Source organism: Athene cunicularia, assembly GCF_003259725.1.
Source record: "Athene cunicularia isolate RWA chromosome Z unlocalized genomic scaffold, athCun1 chrZ_part1, whole genome shotgun sequence".
NCBI lineage: Eukaryota > Metazoa > Chordata > Aves > Strigiformes > Strigidae > Athene > Athene cunicularia.
The window spans coordinates 15046959-15069432 of NW_020799142.1; the positions used below are offsets into that span (position 1 = coordinate 15046959).

At 36.4% G+C, this 22474-nt stretch overlaps 1 protein-coding gene across 1 annotated transcript in view; it reads right to left on the reverse strand.

Annotated features, from left to right (window-relative positions):
- The window catches only part of NDUFAF2 (NADH:ubiquinone oxidoreductase complex assembly factor 2), a 35456-nt gene that overhangs the window by 11830 nt on the left and 1152 nt on the right, over positions 1-22474 (reverse strand). Inside the window, exons 2-3 of the mRNA XM_026865900.1 lie at positions 16970-17059; positions 8037-8077 (exon numbers count right to left, since the gene is read on the reverse strand). Of these exons, the coding sequence (XP_026721701.1) occupies positions 8037-8077; positions 16970-16997 (69 nt within the window). The 5' untranslated portion in view covers positions 16998-17059. The remainder of the gene's footprint in view (positions 1-8036; positions 8078-16969; positions 17060-22474) is intronic.

Genomic DNA, 22474 nt, shown 5'->3' on the forward strand with positions numbered 1-22474 from the left:
GGGTTATTCATACCATGCTGACCAGGTCCGGCGTGGCAGCGTGGGAAGCTTTCCTTTGTGGATTTGGTCATGGGGAGCACGCGGTGGGCTGGCTGTGTTCACTGCGGTATTTCTCTGTATAGTTTTTGTCCTGTTTACTGTTATTACTGTTCATTGTTGTTGTTCTTGCTATTGTTCTTGTTCAGATCATTATTTATTACACTGTTGTATTAAATTTCTCCTTATTTCAACCCCGGGGTTTGTGCCCTACTCAGCCTGAGGGTGGGGGAGAGACAATGGCAACATGCCTCCGGTCCTGGCATGGCCTAAACCAGCATAAGAAGGATGCACCCTGCATAACTCAAAAATAAACAGATCTGAATGATCTTTGTTGAATACATCACAATTTATGGCACCTCTCATTCATTCTCTAGGCTTTGCAGAACAGCTTTTTTGACCCTTGAACATAAATCTGATAAATTATCCAAACAAATTACTGAATTAACATAGCTGCTGTTTTAGAAAAGTTATTTTTGCTTGCAACCTGCAATCACCCATTAAACATAAGCAGATTCAGAAATGGACCTCTAATAGTACTACAAATTTTTGAAATGGGCAGTGTTGACTACAATTCTATTGTAAGGGAAAGGTAACTCCTGAGGATCACCTACATGAAGGCTGTTTCTGCATTCTGCGTTCCTAATCCTGTAAATGAGAGGTTCGCTAATTCTTTGGAATCTGGAATCAATCAAGAACAGCACAAAAATTTCAGTTGAGGTTTGAAGCACTCCACAATTAATGTGTTAAGTGTTAAACCAATATATTGATTACAGATCTATGTGCAAATATGTGTTTTGATGACAGCGCAATATTTAGTTTTAAATGCAGTGCTAGAACCATATTTACTACCAAGCTAAATCAGTTAAATACTATTCTAACTCTCAGCAATTTTTATTTAAATCAAATCTACAGTGAAGACTACTACTAAATTACTACATAGAAACTAATACTAAATTACAATATTGATACTTCCTCGCTACAGAATCTCTGGCATGAGCTGACATAGTCTCTAAGGCACCACAGTGTAGCACATATGTATTTGGCAAGAACATGTAATGAGAGACAAAAGGAAAAGGGCAGACACTGGAATGTAAAGCATGTAGGCAACACACAGGAGTCAGTACAGGGCTATGCCTGAATTATTTTTATAATACTGCAAAGACTTTTGTACAGAACTATGTATACATTCAAGATCAGAGATGAAACTGTGTAGAAGCAGCAAAAATCACAAACTAGCTGGGCACCACTGCACTCTGCCCTGAATAAAGGGCAATGCTTTATGCCTTGATGCCCACAGAGCAAACAAGGAACTGTAGCTGTGACTCATCCCAGTTTGGTCCTTGCTTTTCCCTCACTCTACATATGATGTAATCTGTACCAGCCCATTTCCTGGTACACGTTACTTCTCCCTCCACCCCCGTTCAGCTGTGCTGACAGTGAATTAGGAGACAGATCCAGCGCTTCATGCACTCCCTCCCACACAGAGAGGAGTAGCAGAGTGGCAGCAGCTCTCACCCCTGCAGCCCTAGGATCTGCAGCATAGGCAAACTGGAAGTAATGGGACAAACTGGTGCCTTGATACTATTCTGTGGAGGCTGACAAGCACCCGTGTTTCAAACCTGAGGAGAAAGTTGAAGGGAGTAAGAGGGAAAAAAGCTAAAAGATCTCAATTTTTAAAAGTTCTCAAGCTCTCAATTTTGAAAAAAAAATCTTTAAGTGACCTTCTCCAACCACTGCCTTCTATTTAGATATTTAGACCTTTGTAGTTTAGATCTTTATATTATGAAATTTTAGCACTGTTCACACTGAGTAATAATCCTCTCTGAAATCATACATAACTTAGGGCACGTCAAGTAAGTTGAATATGTCCCAAATTTTCATTCCTGGTTGTGACCCTGGACAACCGTGGTGGAAAATATTTCACTCAGAAAGCTGTTTGTCCCTGTGTTTTTTTAATAACATTTCCCAAAACTGTAAATCATACTTTACAGCTTTTTGTGGCTTCAGGAGTAAAATATTCATTTGCTAAGCCCTGTTCTCTATGCAAGAATGTACAATCCCATGACAGAGTTCCCATTTTAAAACTTCTCAGCTGAAACATCTGAAAGAAGATCAAAGTAAAACTATAACGTGCAATCCCAACAGTGTCAAACAAAGAATTTCTTTAAACTGCATCCCATTCTGGTTAAAGGACTGTGAATTCTGTGTAAACTAATCTGCATGACTGAAGCTAGTTTTGATTACACAATCTCTCACATAAATAGTACTTGTGATCAAATAAATGGAAAAAGTGGGTATGCATTGTGGCAACCAGAAAGAATGTAATTTCAATGTAATTATTCAGAGTGGGGGGAGGGAAAAACAATCATTGAAACCTTATGCGTATTACAACTCACTGAAGTATATTGTTCCTCCCTTGACAAGGAGGTTGTCAAAACAGATAATTATGGAAATGCTAGAAAGAGTTTGAAAGAGGACAGGAGCTGTCACAAAAAGTTTCCTTTTTTAACATTTCCCCTTCCATCCAACTGTACAATTCAGAAGTCACTGAGTTTTATTACCGTGTAACAAGTACATAATGCATGACAAAACCAGTCATTTACTGTGGTTTTCTATATCAAACTATTTTCAGGCTCTTGACTCTAATTAAAGGAACATGCAATTCTACTTACTTCCCATGAAATAGTAACATATATACAGATGCATATAAAGCAACAGTGAGTTTTCAATTCAAACTGAGAATACTTGTAGCTATGCAGCCCTGTGTGCACTACAACAGAAGCAGCATCTAACTTAACAGTGAGATGACTTAAAGATCTGTGTTCACGGAGTAGCATTACTACAGGTACACCTCTAGCAATTGCAGGATATCACATTGGCAGGTTCAGAGACAAACCACTTTTCTCTCCATAGCAGTTTCTCTGTGCACTGTCAGGAGAACCTTGTCTGGTTTTTCCTCCTGGATTTTCTGGCCCCTCAAGATAGTCTGTAACTTTATTTCTATCTCCATTCTACAGACAAGGCCATGAACAATGCCAAGTACTCAAAGACTCCTGAATCTCAGGACACTGTTTGAAGTAGTGAGTAGTTACAAGGTCTGTTACGGTAAAAAATAAGGGTTAGATTTCTAAATACATTCATGTACCTTGTGTTACAGACAGAAGGGTTCTTCAAAACCCCCTACAAATCTGATGCCTTCTGAAATCAGAAATACTAAAGCAATCAAATAGAAGTTAATCACAGAAAGGCTGAAAAACTCACTGTATATCTGATATTTTTAAGGCTTGCTACATCCTTAAAATTATGCCTCTTAGTTTCTTCCAGGTTTAGAAGCTTAAGATTCAATGTGTCTTAGATACAAGTTACCTAAACCGATTTTGATATGACTCCCACTATCTGTGTGTGGGAAAATCTGGCTGTATGTTACATACGCACTGATCATATAAAGATGAGACACAGATAGAGAGGCAGATACTCTTTTGAAACAGGCACCATAACCAAAGCTTACACGTACTTTATGCATCCAACCACTATCTCAAACAGGACCTGCAACAACAGAAAATAACAATCTCTTTCATTAGTATTTTTAGTATATTTACATAATGCTGTCTGAAACTTTAAATGAAGCAGTTTGGGTTTTTTTTGTTTTGTTTGTTTATTTTTAATTAAAACAGATGTAGAATGTAGCAAAACTTGTGAAGGTCATGCAAAGTTCCCTATCAACAAAGCGCTGAGAAGTCTTGAGAAGTTCTTACCAGCAGAACTTTGCCTAAAATTCATGATGGTGCATAGAAAGAATGAGATGTACCCACAGTGATCCCATAGGTGTTACATTGTTTAACACCTTTTACATGTGGTGATGGAATAGCAACATAAACCCAAGAACCAGAGTCCTGAAGAACAGGACTTCCCCCCCGTCTCCCAAGAGCATTTTTCCTTTCCTTTGCAAATGAGATGTGAAAAATCCAAAACATAAAGATGCCATGTTTTAAGTCAAGAGTGAAATCTGTAGCCAGAAGAAAAACTGGGAGGTAGGAGTATATGCAACACAGAACGTTTCTATTTACCTTACAACCTAGTTAACGAGCCATAATGAAAATGGACTATGGCTTGAAGAATGGATGGGAATAGCCTCTTAAATAATTTGCATGGATGGAACATCACTCCTGTAAAACAACTGCTACATCCCAAGACAACTTTTGTTAATAAATACTGACAAAATTTATGCATAGCAGGTAAATTAATTTTCATGTAAAGTGATAAATTATTGTAACTGCTTCTACAAAATAGCATTTGATTAAAGATATTTTAATATTTGTAGCTTTAAAAACATTTTCATTAATTTAAAACTACAAGCTCTCTAGACAAGGACACATTTCTTATTTGCCAAAAACCATACTACATACATCTATTTTCCTATATACATAACAATAGTCTACCTAACTATTCATCACTTGTTAGATTGGTTAAAATATAATTTACAGCTGCAGAGAAATAAAGGTAATGACAATTTTTCTTCAGCCAACCATATATAACCATACCCAAAATATATATAAAAGGACAGATGACAGAATGCTATAGAAATGCAAATGTGTATATATATATATATATATATATATATGCTCAGATTTTCACCTGTTATAAAGCTGTATGTGTATATGTATGTGTATACACACATGCATGCTTACACTGGGTACAGACGTGACCCAAAACTTTCTATCAAGATGGACTTCTTGATTACCATAGGAACAGAATATTTTTAAGTACAAGATAAGAAACAACTTGATCTGCATTCATTTGCAAAGTTATCACCCTCATCATAACTGAGTTGAGACTTGGCATATTTCAAGCTGTAATAAAACCAAAAGGCAACCAAATGTTTCCAGTATCCCAGAAGCTGGCTTTTAAAACCCAAGGCTTCCAAACACTAACATGGTTTACATTACTGGTCAGATTAGAAAAACCAAAGCGATGAGTGGCATTCTTGGGTTATGACTAGCCCAGTACATATAAGTGAATTTCTCCAAAAATGGGGAAAAAACAGTGGGGGCACAGGAAGGAAAGAAAACGTTAAGTATGCAAAACACTTAACACTGAACAAGTTGTCTTGTGAAGTCACTGGAGTATTCTTCCATTTTTTAAAAAAAAGTAGAATCTAACGAAAAAGAGATGGAAAGCAATTTCTTCTGGGAGAAAATGAAAGCTTTATAATAGAAACAGAAAAAGATCAGTCAGGTGTTTGTGGAAGAAAGAATAGGCTAAACGTAAAACATTATCAAGTCTTAAGAACATCATCAACAGACTTAGCTGATGTCATGACCCAGCTACCTTGACCAGTGTAAGTAAGGACAACTCACGTTCCTTCTCACCTAAGTGACTGACACGTCATGATGATTATGAAGGACATTTTGTTGGCCTACAGTATTCACCAAACGATTGGTTCCCAAAATATGGTCATCAGTGCTATCAGTAAGCTCCAGATGATTTGTGAAGCCGTGTCTCTGCAATATTTTTAGTTAAAGTTTGATCATAGAGCTTATCATGTGACCTCATAGCCTGAGCAGTTTGGCAACCTCTATCATCCACAGCTGAGAGCTGATTAAAAGACAAGTTTGACAAATACAAAAAACCCAGATATAAAATAATAAATGGAGATGGTAGGCAAACAGAGCAGAGAAAGGGAACAAAAATTTTATTAAAGTTTAATGTATGTCATTTGATATTAGAAAGAAAACAGCAATGAGCAAAGGACAAGGAAAAAAAGGAAAACCATAAAAAAAAGTGATATTACAGGCCATCAAGGTAGGAACATAGACTCAGCTGCAGAAACATGCTTTAGGAACTCTAATGCTGGTTCGTGGTGTTACAATATGATTTTGACAGTAGAATGTCATTATAGCAAAAATGCAAAATTTGTGGGCTTTGCATTCTTTTTCAGAAATAGTCATCTCATGAGAATTATGTGAAAGAACAAGGAGATTTGTTATACAGTGTTTCAACATGAAATATGGTCACAAATACTCCCTCGTTCCATAGCTGTCAAACAGCAGTTTACCATATCAGCATTACTGTCAAGAAGGGAATACAGAATAGCAGCCAATAAAGTTTATGTAGCTGAAACACTAAAGCAAATCAGTCTTACAAATAGGTACCAAACAGTATTCTATATGTACTTCACCAGTATAATTATATTTATAACAATATTGTGGTATAAGAGTTTGTGGTATAACAGTTTCAAATCAGAAGAAAAGTAGATAATACATATCACTCTACACTAATATAGGAAAAAAAATAAGCTGCACTATCAAACATTTAAAATGTGACTGCAGCATTATTCTCAAAATGTTAGCAAGAATTTTGAACTACCTCTTATAAAGGAAAAAATCAATTTAGAGATTAACTGAAAGAAAACTACTTTTCAAATTCCTGGTATATCACTTCTGCTCTGATAAGGGCAAGCACATCGCTGCAGGTAAAGAACCGAGAAGCTAAGTTATTTTTCAGGTCTATTACCTCATGAAACTGAAGGTGTAAGCAGTCCTGAAACTCAATGCACCATTACTCCCATAATCTTTCATTCTCCATAAACTGTTTTTTTCTGGAAGGTAAAATATTTAGAATACTATTGACCCACAGTTCTCTCACCTCCCACTTTGCTCCATATTTTGAAGAAGAACCAACACCTCCAGCACCAGGAGGAGCTTTACCACACCAATTCCAACCCAAGGCTGCCTGCGTTCTCTGGAGTAGGTTTACCTTAGCACAATTACCACGGCAGTCTTTCTCATGGAAATGATAGGATAAAAGACATGCAACACCCCCCATCTTCAAATATCAAAGGAGGTGGTAATTTCAACAATAAAAGTTGTATGTGTACAGTTAGTATAAGCCAGAGCTACTTAAAAGGAGATCATTCCAAGCTTAGACAAAACAACTGCTGTAGTATCACTTCCTCACAAGCAACTAGGATGAGGAAAGGGGGAAAAAAGAAAAATTTTTTTAAAAAATCACACATAATGCTTCTCCGAATGTTAACGCAAAGAAAAGTGTGTTAATTTGCTCTAAGCCCTAAAAAGCTTCAAGGATAAATTTAATTTAAACTTCTTCCATTCATGGGTGTATTAGAGCCCTTCCCCAGATCTTCTTAACACACAGGCAGGCAGGACAACTTTTCACAAACCAGCATATTCCAGAAGACCTCAGTGACCAAATCTTTGGCTAGAGCATGCCAGTATAGCTTCACTGAATTCAACACAGTTATTCCTACTGATCCAAGTCAAGTATCTGCCTCTGTGGGTGTCAGTTTAAATCTTCCGTAGTAAACCATGCCTCATCTACTCACTCATTCCAAGCTGGTGCTTAGCAACTTGTAATGCAAATCCGGGGCAGATAGTGTATGTGCGTGCATCTGTATACACAGATCAACAGCCAAACTCCTTCCACTCTTTACAAACTCATTCAGCATGAAAGACTGTGGGATATTTCCCTGCTTCATTCCATTACAAACCACTTAAGGAAAAAGTCATGGCTGCAACTCCCCCATCCCATTAGCATTGTAAAATGTTAGTGCAATTTGTCTTCCTGTACTGACGAATCCATTGGCAACTGGGTTTGAAACATGAATTTTAATGTCAATTTTGACGAAAAAATCACTGCATTAATACATAGGGGACATATTTTAAAAATTCATAATGGTAATTTCAGAATTCATCTAGTTAAAGAAACTCTTGAATGGCCATGATCATCTTAAAGAATCCACATAGATCATATTAAAGAACTCACATAGATAAAAGTAACAACTAAAGAACATTTGAGTTCATACTTCCATATCTTTTTCTTAGATATCTAGTCTGTGTATAATGTCATTAATTATGCAAGCAATATGCTGAATTCTCCCCCAAAAGTGACAAATTACTGGACAGATGAGTCCACTATAAATTAGTTATTGTAGTTTAATTACAACAATTGGAATTATAAAGACAATTCATCTCTCTCACCTCAGTGGTGGGTGGATCCTTTCTTTTCTTCCTTATCCATGCTGCAAAAGAAATAAAAATCAAATTGATTATTTCAAAGATCACTAAAACTCAAAACTTCAAAGATCATTAAAACTCAAAATCATGATGAATTGTAACAGAAAACAAATGTTTATATAAAACATTACAATAGAACTTGCCACAACCTGGCAAGCCACATCATTTCCCAAAACATAAAGACTGAAGATGTCATTTCCCATGTCAATAATCTCCAGAGGAAGAAAAGGAGGGGAAAAAAAAAAAATACCCCTGTGAGAAGAGCTTGAGCACAGTTTACATACCACCCTGACTGCCAAAACAGGGCTCATGGCCCAAGCCTATTTTTGAGCTTGCTACACAGAGCTGAGCTTCACCCTGAAAAAATTAGATGACTGCTGCTACTCCAGAGAAAAAGGATTCCTGTATATGTGTCAGGCATTGTTAAAGCTGAAAACCTATCTATGTAAGTGCCAACTGGAATTCCTTTACAAGATACAGCCCCAACCCTGACTGAGGGGCTGCAGAGCCCTGACTGCACCATGTCCTATGGGTGTGTGGGATTACCCACTGCATCAAGTGGGAGGTACTGTAACTGAGGGAAGGCTCTCTCCATCTCACTCAATTCATGCTGGAAAAGACACCAGAGGAATGAAAGCAATGTCAACCACAATTGTCCTGAATCAAAATCAATAGACTTATGCCCATTCCCACTGCAAATGCTGACAGTTAGTGTGGGACTGACGGAGGTAACAGTCCAAAAGGATCCCAATGAAGAGCCAGAAGTGGCACTCTGTCAGGTCCTGCTTCATTCAGTTGATGAATTACTAGAGATGGCTCCAACTATTACAGTCGTTATTTAGACAAACAAATCACCTGAATGTGGACAAGGCAATCTCCATCACTCTTCAAAAGTATCATTGCTGTAACATTTTTTCATGCCTTTCCAATCCACACAATTGGTAGGTATTGGGTTATATATTTTGTAGACATTTGTCTTTTCTGTTCATATTTTTCAAAAGAATGAGTAGCAGAATGTAAATGGACAGTAATGAACAGATGAACAAACATAAAGAAAATAGTTCCAAGTGCTGAGATATGGCAAAATGTTCTTTTGTATGTTTGCTTGGATAATTAAGACTTTCGTTACTGTGCTTGAAAAATTAAACCAAAAATGACATTTTCATTATAAACAGTCAAATTTCTGGTCTGACCTGTAGCTGTCTGTAAAGTTTCAGAAATGCTTTAAGAAGGAACTATTCCAAATTTAAATTTTCTAATACCATCTGTGTTGTATTTTGAGGGGAACTAGGAAATGAGTCATCAAGTCCAAAACACTAGAAGCTGTACAGTCATAATGTCACCTCACTACTGAAAATGCAGTTACACATAGGGTGAAACACTAAAACCAATCTGCTTCAGCAACATTATGAAATTGATTTTAGGAGGAATAGCTTCTAATTAGCATTAACAATGGAATTAAATGAGGCAAAATGGAATTACATATCTTGGAATTTAGCCATGATGGCAAGGCCAACAGCCTTAACTCAAGGTTAACAGTAAAATATATGAAATGATACAAAGCAAGGTATTACTTTTGGTTCTTGTCTATCAGATGACACATTTTGAAGATGTGTTCTTTTAAATACCGTTCTCAAACATTTTCTTAAAAGCAGTCCCTGCCAGCTCTTCTCAGAGATCTTCTGGTTCTAACCCAGATTAGACCCAAATTTGTCATTGTAGCAAAGTGACTGAGCACTGAACAGTCAACATCACTCTTTCTGCTTAAGTTTTATGTTAATGAAAGGAAAAACAGTCCCTTAAAATAATCCAAGACTTTCTATTAAATCTATAGAACAAGAAAATCTTGCGTGTGCCTGTAGCACAATCAAACATTTAAATTTTATGAGGATTTCCAATAAAAAAATCTGGCAAGATCAGAGACTAAACTGGCATGACCAAGACTGGCACTTCTCAGCTGGCAACGTTGCAGATGCTCTTTGTAAAAGGATCAACAATGCTACTAGAGGAAATCATAGACATAAACCTTTCCTCCTGACAGGTCATCTTTGTACTTAGCAACAGTTGCGACATCATCCAGAAAAGCAAGAAAGCATTTTTCTTTCTCTTTAGGGTAGAGATATCAGATATAGTGAATTATGTATATAGACACTCACCAATAAAAGATACGGCTGGAGAAAAAAGTAAAAGTATCAGTTTAAAAAGCTGTATAAAAATTAAACTTTAAATGTTCAAAATTTCGCAGAATCATCTAGGTTGGAAAAGACCTTGAAGATCACCCAGTCCAACCATTAACCTCACATTGAATGTTCTCAACTACAGCGTATCCCTCAGCACTATGTTGACCTGACTTAAACACCTCCAGGGATGGGGACTTCACCACCTCCCTGGGCAGCCCATTCCAACCCCTAACAACCCCTTCTGGAAAGAAATGCTTCCTAATATCCAGCCTAAGCCTTCCCTTGGTGCAACTTGAGGCCATTCCTTCTTATCCTATCACTTGTTACTTGGTTAAAGAGGCTCATCCCCAGCTCTCTGCACCCTCCTTTCAGGGAGCTGTAGAGGGCGATGAGGTCTCCCCTCAGCCTCCTCTTCTCCAGACTAAACAACCCCGGTTCCCTCAGCCACTCCCCGTACGACCTGTGCTCCAGACCCTGCACCAGCTCCGTTGCCCTTCTCTGGACACGCTCGAGTCATTCCATGTCCTTTTTGGAGTGAGGGGCCCAAAACTGAACACAGGAATCGAGGGGCGGCCTCACCAGTGCCGAGTACAGGGGTCAGATCCCTTCCCTGTCCCTGCTGGCCACGCTATTGCTGACACAAGCCAGGATGCCATTGGCCTTCTTGGCCACCTGGGCACACTGCTGGCTCCTGTTCAGCCGGCTGTCAATCAACCCCCCCAGGTCCCTCTCTGACTGGCAGCTCTCCAGCCACTCCTCCCCAAGCCTGTAGCGCTGCTGGGGGCTGTTGTGGATAAAATTTAAAGGATTCCTTTGAACAAAGTATCATTTTCCGTTTTGCTTCTGTCACATGGCAGTATGACTAGTTCCAATTCCACAACTCTCAGCACCTAAAAACTGCTTCTTTTTTTTGAAATTGCTAGTATTTTCTCAACACCAGATCCATTTTAACTTCAACTGATTACAATTACTGATTCTTAAAGAAAAATTCTTAAAATCTCAAATTTTACAATAATTAAGCTGCAGTTAGAAACTACTGCTGAAATATAACTGTTATAGTAGGTTTTCTTTCAATAGCAGATGGAACTCTTAGGCAGTTATTTGTTCAGTAATTTTCAGATGAATGAAATGCTTCTATTAGAAGCTTTTATCATTTAATTATCTGCCTCAGTTTAACAAGCCACAGACAGAACAGTGAATGGTAATACAATGACATGTGTCCTGCAAACAGAAGCTGTGAAGCAAAGGAGCATTACACATCACGTTTTCATTTATTGATAGATATCAGTTAGTACCAACAGTCAAAAGCAACTAAACAATCCTTAATTTAGGAAGATTTCTCCTTTCAAACATTCCATTATCAGACTATATCTATTTAAATACAGAAATAATGGACAGTTATAACATTGTGCATAACATAAATATAACATTTTTCTTTCCAGATCTAACACACATTTGAATGTGTAGCAGCTACCAAACTTCCTTCTTTCTAATAAATGTCAGAACTACAAATCTTTTTCAGTTTAACCATAAATAAAACTTGCTGACACAAAGACTGGATACCATTTTCCAAATTCCTACAGGTAAATTAATTTTAACATGTCTGATGAGCTGCACTGGAAAATCATTATTTAACAGAACACACCTTCACTGCTATGTAGCTGAAGGAAAAATACAATAACAAAATTTACTAAAATCTCTTTATAGCCATAAAATGATGTTAGTTAGCTTTAATATATAACATTCCCTCTGTGCAAATCTGTTTCTGAAATATTGTATATAAACCACAACTCAAGATACATTACAAAATTAAAAGGAAAACATAATCTGAATTGAGTACATTTTAGTATATTGCAATTTAGCATTTAATAGTTTTATCAGTCTTTCAGAAGTAACACATTTTTCTAATAATTCACATGACCACTCCTCAGTCTTTGGGAAGAAGAATAGGAGGACTCTAATATATTTAATTCCCACCTTCTGACAGAAAATTTAAAAAGCCTTTCAATTTTTTTTACGTTATCAATAATATTTTGAGGATCCAACACAACGTTCAAAAACCCACCACCACCTCATAACTCAGGCATAAAAGAAATGAATGGTAACAATTAAAGGAAGAATGAATGTATACAAAAATATAGCAAGTGATTTACTACTGAGTTAGCACTAATTTTAACAAAAAACAAGTAAATGAAATCTTGAAATTAAGACATTTTGCATTGTCTTTGAAAAATACTCAGTGTATACAGTTTCACAAAGGAAAAGCTCTTCCACCTTTCTTTGTGGTCTCTGTTACACTTTTAATCAAATCAGATTTAATTATTGAACAGATTTATACCACAGTTAAATATTTGTTGATGGAAACAAGGCAGGTAGGTGCTTTATTACGTATTATTTGAACACCATATCCACACACGCATATACTTAATTAAAAAGTGTCCAGTGACAGTTACAGCTGAAAAACATTTCCACAAGAACACTCTCATACCCTACACTAACAAAACAAAATGCCCTCACCATTGTCAGCCAAGATGCTTTAAACCAGGTAAAGTATAGAAGGTACTGACTGCAATCATAACACACTTCCCTGCTCCCCAAAGCTCTGCCAAAATGAATCATTGCCTCATTTTCAAACTAATTATGCTGCTGCTTCTAATTTTGTTTGGATAACACTTCCTGCATTCTGTACTCATTGCAGTGTTACTTTTTATAAGGAATTTTGCAAGGTAGCTGGACATTTCCTACCTTGAGACTGTCACATTTTTTTATCAGCACTCATATGCATTCTTATTAGTATGCATGAGTTTTTCATTGAACTTTAAGATTCCTACTGGCACATAACACACTGTAATGAGCGTAAAAGTGAGCATGCAAATGAAGACTCACATTAATCACTAAATGTTACCAGGAAACACAAAAAAAGACTAGGAGGAGATGGGCAATAAAATGCAGCATGAAGCATGCAATCTCATGAATCTCTATAGATATGTAAAATTGCCAATATCCTCTAAGGAGTACTATCAACATCTCCCAAAGAGGTAAATTACACATTCCACAGTAGGTGAACATTCAGAACTAAGAATACGGAAAGGTTATATATTGTGAGGATCCATATTGCCTAGAGAAAAGAAAATATGCACTTCCACTTCGTAGTAAAACGTAAGAGGCTTCACCTAAACAAAAACAGAATCACAGAATCATCTACATTGGAAAAGACCTTGAAGATCATCCAGTCCAACCATTAACCTAACACTGACAGTTCCCAACTACACCATATCCCTCAGCACTGTGTCGACCCGACTCTTAAACACCTCCAGGGATGGGGACTCCACCACCTCCCAGGCAGCCCATTCCAACACCCAACAACCCCTTCTGGAAAAAAGTACTTCCTGACATCTAGTCTAAAACAGGTAATAATTGTATTGGGCATATGGATTACATTCCAAATTCAAAACTACAGTACAAAAGGAAACATACTTTTGGATTTTTACAATGAAAATCAACTTAATTTTCTGTGTACAAATATTCTGTGTACAGCTTAACACTATGACTAAGGATAACACAAGGGATTACAATTATTTTCTTTTAATATTGAGCATGTTTCAGTTTTACTAAAGTTTTACAAAATGAAGGTTCAGAACTTTTGTAAAATTCATGTCTGAGAATTTAGGAAATTTAATCCTGTGTAGCAATCATAACTAATCTCTTCAGGAGAAAAATTCCAGGCAACCCCTTCAGGAGTAAGCTCTCAGTCCTGTTTGCAGTAAACTCACAGGACTACTATACATTCTCTCCAGAGTCTCAGAAACAGCTTGCAGAGACTAAGTCTATAATCTGTCTATTTGCTTTATAGTTTCTACTTGGTCTCAGTTACCTTACTACTTGTTTATAACTTGATAAACACCACACCAAAATCAGAGCCTTATTTTAACAGCTGTCCAGGCTGAATGTCTTAGATATACAATGAGATTTAACTTAGACCCTCTTCAAATTTCACTACAGCCTCCTCCCACTCCTTTAAACAATCACTTGTCCCTCCTTTTGTGCAAGTTCTCCTCAGATAACTCATGCCCATAAGTATTTCCAGGGACAATATTTTTATTCATTTCAGTCACAAGAGGCTTCTTTTCTAGTCGAAGTGTGATATAGGAAAAAAGGAGAGGGAAAGGGTGCTGGGATGACTGCTTTTAGATGAGGTGGCCAATAAGGATTATCCACAAGTGAAAAAACTGAGCCCTGGCAGAACAAAGACAGCACAAGTGAAAGCAGCTCTCTGCAGATCCCAAGAAAAAAGAGAGGAAATAAAGCAACAGAAACTTTAGCACAGTCCTTAAAGTGAAAAGCCTGGGAAGGCTAGGCAAGGAGACTGCTTATTGCTGAACCAGTCAAAACTGAAGCAGAGGCTGCAGAGGTCAAAGTGCATACACAGGATTTGGAGAGAAGGCCCTGGGAGATGTCCAGCAGAGAGGACTTAGAACACTAAAAGTCCACAAAATTTCCAAGAGTAATGAGAAAACAGAAGAAATATTATACAGCCTTCTAAGCTTATGTTCATCTTTTACTGTTCAAACAGCAAGTATTTTAGAAATCTTTCTGCAAAGTATCAGACTGTTTGCTTGCAATGATCAGCATCCATGACAGCACGAATTATAAAGTGAACATCCACAAAAAGAATGAATTGGGAAATTTTCAAGAGTCTAGACAGAAGATACAGACTGAAAGTTCAGCACACGTCTTGTGGGCCTGAAAAACTTCTAGACTAATCTTAAAGAGGTAAAAATAGGGACAGAATGGTAATAAGCTTTTCAACAAAGCATTTCTAAAAAGTTTGTATTGCCACTCACAGAACTGGCTTTTGCAGTAATATTTGAACTTACTACTCTTTCAATTCTTGTCCATTTCTTACTCATTGAGAATTTTTCATTTTACAGAAGGCAAAAAAGAAGTAGTGATGAAGTGAACGTCAAAGCATCCCACATCCATAATTCACACCTCAATATATAGCAAAGACACAATAATTCTTTGAACAGTCTCTATACTCAGAGCATAAGTACTAGTTTTGGCTTTTTAAAATTATGTTGTACTTCCACAAAACCGTTTCTAATGTTTAAAAAAAAAAAAAAAAAAAACAAACAGGTTAGATTGCACTTTTGAACTCAGCTGCAGGTCTTAGATGAGAATTCATTCACAGCAGAGCAGAGTTACCTGAGGCTGTATACATGCTTCTCAGTGTTTGTGGTTCAGAGTGATTGCATGACAGTCACACACAGACAGATAGATGACCAGGAGTGGCTGGGGAACTTTTGGATGAGGAAGCAGACCTTCAGAAAGTTGGATTAGATACCCATTCAAGCACCAGATGATTTAGTAAGGATAAACCTACCAGGCTGCTTCTCTCCTTCAGAAGATGGCTATCTTGGACTGATAAACAGCAGCAACTAGAATAAGACTTGCCAGCTGTGGGTACTGTGGCAGTAGAAGACAGAAGCTGTTGATACTGTGGTTTCACCACACTTGGCAAATGCTGGTAATAAGGTTGAAAGAAGCTTTTAGCTGCTAATCCTAGCCTGAGTTGATTACCAGAAAAAATCATAGGAATCAGTGTAATGACAATGATAAAATGCAAGATGGGAAAATTTGATATTTCTTTACTGACTCCATGACGGGATATAATGGGACCAAAGTCTTCTCTTGGCTCAGTATTATCTCCCCCAGGGGCCAACAGTGAGTGCAAAGGAAAGAGAATGAGGTAAAGCAAGTATAATACATTTTCTCAAAATACACTGTAGCCTCCATTAATTTGTAGCTCACTGACAAATTAAACCACAGTAATATCTGTGTATGAGAAGGATTTTTCTTCCACAAATTCTTTCAATCATTTTTAGAATTTATGCAAACTTCCAGCAAGCAGATTATGCAATGACAAGGAATTCCACAGTTTAACTGCATACTGCTTAAAATTTAAGTCTGCTTCTGGTAGACGTCTAGATATTATTCATCCCAAAAACCATGTGGAATGATGGGTAAACTATTCTTCTATTTCAGGGGTTCCTTGCTTATGCTATAGAGTCCTGGATTTTAACCCACATTTAACACCACATTTGGCTCGAGCTCCTACAGCCTCAAGGACCAAAATATACTTCCTATCTTCCTTCTCTAAGGGCTGCTTAGCTAATCTTAAGGAACTTTAACCTCCCTGAATTTCTTTCCATGTCCCAAATTTTCAGAAAAAATTTTCACCAGTAGCAGTGGGAAAAAATGGTTCACAAACTTCCTACAAGATGGTGCAAGGAACAGCATAGGAAACCAAATGCCACCATAAAAATAAAAAAAGAAAAATCACTGTGCCACCAATAATTGAACTAACCTAAAAATTAACACTGCAGTGAAGGTGTAATTAGGAAGTTTAACACATTAAGTTTTGGTTATTCTGTCAGGTCCCCCTCAGGCACAAATATTTTTACCTTTAATAGGAGAAAGTCATGATCATACAGGCTTTATTTATTTTTTTTAATCACTGATTTTCTAAACATAATTTATCCTATTTGTAAAGGGGTTACTTTAAGAATTAATTGCAATTACACAGTTAAACAAAAGCCCACATTACTCAAAATGAAAGATAATGGACAACCTATTCATGTAGTCAGCCTTTACATTAAAAATATTGAATCTACATTCAATGGCAAAACTATCTTGAAATAAAACCATAATATTTACCTTCCCACTCTATTGGAAAGTCACCCATTTCATACTGATGTGCCTGACGATTTATTGCTTCTACAAATCTTCTTTCTGGTATAATCTGCCCTATAGCCAAGAAACAAAAACAAAAAAAGAAGAAAAGAAAAAAGGCCGTTAAATATATTTCTATATAACATTTAAATTGCTAATTATGTTATTATGTTGGAAAAACTGTACCTATTCACACAAGTGCAGTGATATCTACAGGATAAAAATGAAGGATTAAATTAGTGAGAAAATTCTTACCATCTAGATGTGAATTTGAACTGATATGTGTTTCAGTAACTTTAGCAAAAGCTTGCATGTCCTGCAACTGACTTGGATTATCAATGACAGAAATACTTCAACCCAAGTTATCCACCTTAGTGTATCCCTTAGAGAATGCTTCTCTGAAGAACTGTGCATCAATTTTCTTAGAACATTTTTTTCCATCACCTTGATATCTTCCACACTATTCCAAGCGAGGGATCGAGCTGTTCTCAAGTCAAAAACCAGCACTGAAAGTTCACTGGTTAGCTTTGCAAAGTGGTCAGGCCACATCATCTCCAAACACGGACAGCTGCTCTGTGCATGTGAGCCTTTACACATACGCTTGCAAACATAGTATTTTCTATGTTAAAAAACAAAATCCAGAAGGTAGCTCTCTGATAGGGAACATTCAGTATATAGAAAGAGTAGCCAGTGTGGAGAATCTGGATCTACATCCCACCCACAGATTCTACTACCACCAAAGAGGAAGAATTAAGTTTCAACCAGTGATGTAGCATGCAGCAGACTGACTGTCAGATATCATGCTACTGTACAGAGAAAGATTATTTTAATTTTCTTTTAAAATTAGCAGATACTGCAAAGATGTGCAAGTTCCCCATCCCTCACAAGGAAAAAAACATGACAACATTCCCCAGGCTCCTTCTCACAGCTTCTTCCCTTCCTGGGAGGCTGATATGGAAAAATTTAACATTTGGAGGAAACACAGAGAAATATCTGCATAAAATATTTTCTTCCATAATGATGTGATTAATCCAGTTCATTCCTTCAATATGCTTTCAACAAGTATTTCAAATGAAATTATTTTAAAACTGATAGTAGTCAGGAGTTAAAATTCATCTCTGTTTAGTGGGTAAACCGCATACTATTGTTCATTATTAAGTATTTAATAAAGTAAAATAAGAACTTGTATAGAAACTGCAATTCCTTTTTAAAGTACCTTCTTTAGCCATATAATATTTTTTATTTTTAAGCAATGCAACATTTTTTTCTGTTTCAGATATGCCAACAGGCAAAGAAAATAGTGTAGCACACTTTCACCTCCAAGATTAGATTTTTTAATTAGTGTTGAAAGATATATGATTTATATTTATTTGTTTTATAAGTACACAATTTCTCTGTGATGAAGATATTATACTTCATACACTTGCTTTAAAATAATTTTCTTTCAACGATACCATGGATAATGCTATTTTTCAACCTCTTTATCCACAAACCCAGCCCCCCCAAAATACAGAATTACTTTCTTCCCATGCAGAAGATTTCCAGAAAAGCTGAAGACCTATCTATGTAGGTCTGATCCTGTATAAATCTCAGAATTAATACTCTTCTCCATTGTTGGAAAGTCACTAGATTTTACTGTTAGCACAGCACCTTTTAAGAAACTGTCCATAATTCGAGTCCTACACAGGTGGAACAGGGTGAGTAAACTGACACAAGCAGAAGAAACAAAGTGTATTTTTTACCTGCTGCCACAACTTGTGATTCATATTACATCTTTATGGGTTCTCAAATAAAATGTTTTTAACTAATCTACTTTTAATGAAATACACCACTTTTTATTCTGCTTCAAGCTTTCATAAGACACATGTAAAAAATTCATTTTCCAGATCCCACAGTCAAATCACATTTGTAGAGCCAAACTCAGAAAATCATTTCCCAAAGATGTTACTTTGAAGAATCATCACGCAGGAGTGCTGGTAGCTTTTAAGCCTCTGCGTTTGCGATGCACACGTGACATTAATTAACTTCCACTGTCTGACTTGCTTTGTCCCCTAGGTTTCTTTTGGTGGATCAACACTGACAAATAATTTGCATAAACTTTTTTCTATTGAAGATCACACTGAAGCTTCTTTAGATTTGATTAAAATCTTTCACAGTTTAGAGAAGAGTTTTTTCATAGTAAAGATATTGACCGATTTTGTATTAATCCATTCCCACATTTGCAAACAAATAATGTGGTCTTTGCTACTGCAACTTAATAAACTTCACTTGTAAGCATAAACATATGAAGAAGCAATTACAAACAGCAATGTAAGAACCACTATTTACAGAGCTTTAAAAAGTAACCTCATTTTCATGTGACCACTAGATCTTAGAAACATAAAAGAAACATTAATACTTCAAATTGGGATTATATAAAACACAACATATCCAAAAAGTAAGAGCCAATAACTCATAAACCAAATAGCAGATTACTTCAGAAAGAAATAAACAGATGTACAGAACACTCACACAGAATACTCAGATATAAGATTATTTACAGAAAACACCAAAGTAGCCAAGATTTGCAACTCTGCAGGAGTTACAAGCAGGCAAAATGGCCAAGAAATCTAAGTAATAGACAGATCTTTCAGGAAGTGATACAGTATTTACACATTTTAGATGTATATACTTTCTTACTGCAACGTATTTTCTCTAAGCCTTTCTGTCCCAACCTATCTGAAAGCCAAAGTGTGATGACTGACGTGAATTTGTACAAAATCCTGAAAACAAAAGTATTTAACAGAAGTTAGGCAGCCTGCCAGCATGAGAAAGGAGTAGCTAAAGCCAGCAAGGGGAATATTAAATGAAATGTGAAGGGGTAGCAAATGACTTATTTTCTAAATTCCTACAGTCCTATCTACAGATTATGAAGCCTAGAAATTAAGTAATATTCACACAGCAAAACCATGATTAACTATAGATATGTACAGGTGGTTTAAGTATTTTAATTTTTCAGTTTCTTCTAAGGAAGAGCCCACTTCTACCCACAAAACACCCTAGTTGTTTCCACTGCAGTCACTAAATCTGATATATCCATATTTGCCTTAAGAAAAACCCATTGAAGAATCTTCTAGATCAAAACAGAGTTAAATAATGAATAATCCCAAACTTCTGTTACTCTATAATGAAATTATTATTCTTCCCATACCAACCTTTTAAAACATCATCAACAGGGATCATCAACAGGCAACTGGATGGTTTTGGTCCCTGTACTGAGCAAGAGCCCCTGTCGGCTATAAAATATGAGTATGTTCTGCAGTCAGCAGATGGAAATGGGATCACCCTCTCACACACATGCATGCTTGCAGCTACCACATTAAAGCAACAATTCACAATTCCTATTCAAATTGAATGATTCTCAGATGTGCATGAGAACTCAGGACCAAAACTCTTTTGGCTAGCTGATTTGCACTGTCTGTGTGGTAAGAAACCATGGAAGAAACACTTCATAATTTTTTTTTTTTTTTTTTAAATGCACAGACTGAATATGCAGTCTTTGTTAATTGAAGACAAATGGACTAAATTCCAGTTGCACAGCATTGCTGTGACCTTTATGATGAAATTAGCATTTTTAGAGCATACCTATTTACTGCAGTGCTATGTGGTTTAAAGAGATTATATTGTAATTCATTTACTAAAGTACGTTATTTCACCATCAGTAACACAACATAAACATTACCTACCAGAAACAAGGTTTCTAAAAATTTTCTCAGTAGTATCTTACAAAGCTCACAGAATGGATCCCCTATTTCTTTCCTCTTGTCTGGTAAAATCTCAACAAACTCTCTAGTTTTTGCTAAATATGAAGCAGTTCTTAAGTCAGCAAAGCGACTGAACTATCAGCAGTTCTTCACACAAAGCAGAGAAAGAACTACTCTAGAGGCAACAAAAAGTAGATTACTTCTCTGTAGGCTGAGGAGTGGCCCATCACCTTCAGAGCAAGACATGATGTTCTTATCTCCATTGGAGGAGAAGGAAAAAAAAGTCTGCTATGAAGAAAGCAAAAGCTTTTAAAGGTGAATATTCATTTGTGTAAGCCTAGATCTCTCCTTTGCGTGGATTTTTAGCTGAGGGACCCTGTTCATTGGTAATCATCTTCCTGTTACCTCATGGTCAGAATTCTGGTATATCTGCAATAATAATCTTCACCTTAGGAAAGACATAAACATTTTAAGACAACACCTTATTTCCCAAAGAATATTGATTGTATTTTTTTCAAAATTTAGATTTCTATGACATTGATTATTTTTTTTATGAGCAAGAAATTAATAGCTTTAAATAGGTATTCATACAATGAATCAAGTCTAAAATAAATTACAAAAATTTTAATATTTGTACCTAACATCTATCACTTACACATGTAGTTAATATTTTCTCCAATAACTGATACAGTTGAAGTAATCTAAAACTCCTTATGCTTTATAAAATCATATTAGAAAATAATTTCAACTTTAAAAAGCAACAAGTAAGGCCATAGGCTGCTTTGTTCTATGGTTCTGATTTCCATTAGACTTAAAAGAACCAGGATCAGTGATTTCCAGTTTTACAGTGATGCAGGATCAAGCAATATTAAACTTAGTAAGTGATGAATGAGCAAGTCCAAGAAAGCTGTAAGTACCGGGCCCTCAAGGTCAAAAATTGTGCTTTGATTTTGCTATTTATATCTACATCATATCAACAATACATATGGCTTTACAGAGTTGTCTGCAAGTACTATTTTCTTTCCAAAGGAAGTTCTGTTTCTTCAGATTCCTACTGAAGTTTTGAAGTCAGGACAATTGCTTTCATTTTTGGGAACATATACTGTCAAAGGAAAAGACTCACAGACCCTTTTCACTTCCCAAATAAAATGCCAAATGACAATGCCAGCATCATAGACAGAACGTCTTAGTACTATTTGTCATTTTGGATGAATTGCTGTTCCTACAATGCCAAGCTGTATACCAAAATAATTGTTCCCACCCTGCTCTGATTTGCTGTAGCATTTACAACTAATGTCCAATAAAGTGGAAACAAATTGCTATGTTTGATTAACTGTTTGCAGATTTTACTGTGGAAGACATTGGGGGAGACATTGGCCTGTCAGCCTTGCACAGCATCAGAGAAGCAGCAAGGCTTTGATGAAAAACAGGTCTTGGAAGAAAGATAAGAAACTGCAGAGTTGTGCCAAGGTGGCAGGGAAAAACAAGACAGCTGCAACACTGAACTGTGAAAAGTTACCGCTGCATGAACAGAGTTGATTGGTCTGCACAGAGTGTGTTAAAGTGGACTTACGTTGATAAGAGAAAAGGTTGATAGCTGTCTAATTGCTGATTTGTTAATTATGAAGTAAGAGCTTTAACCATAGTATAAGTATGTACTATTAAGAGAAAAGGTTGATAGCTGTCTAATTGCTGATTTGTTAATTATGAAGTAAGAGCTTTAACCATAGTATAAGTATGTACTATT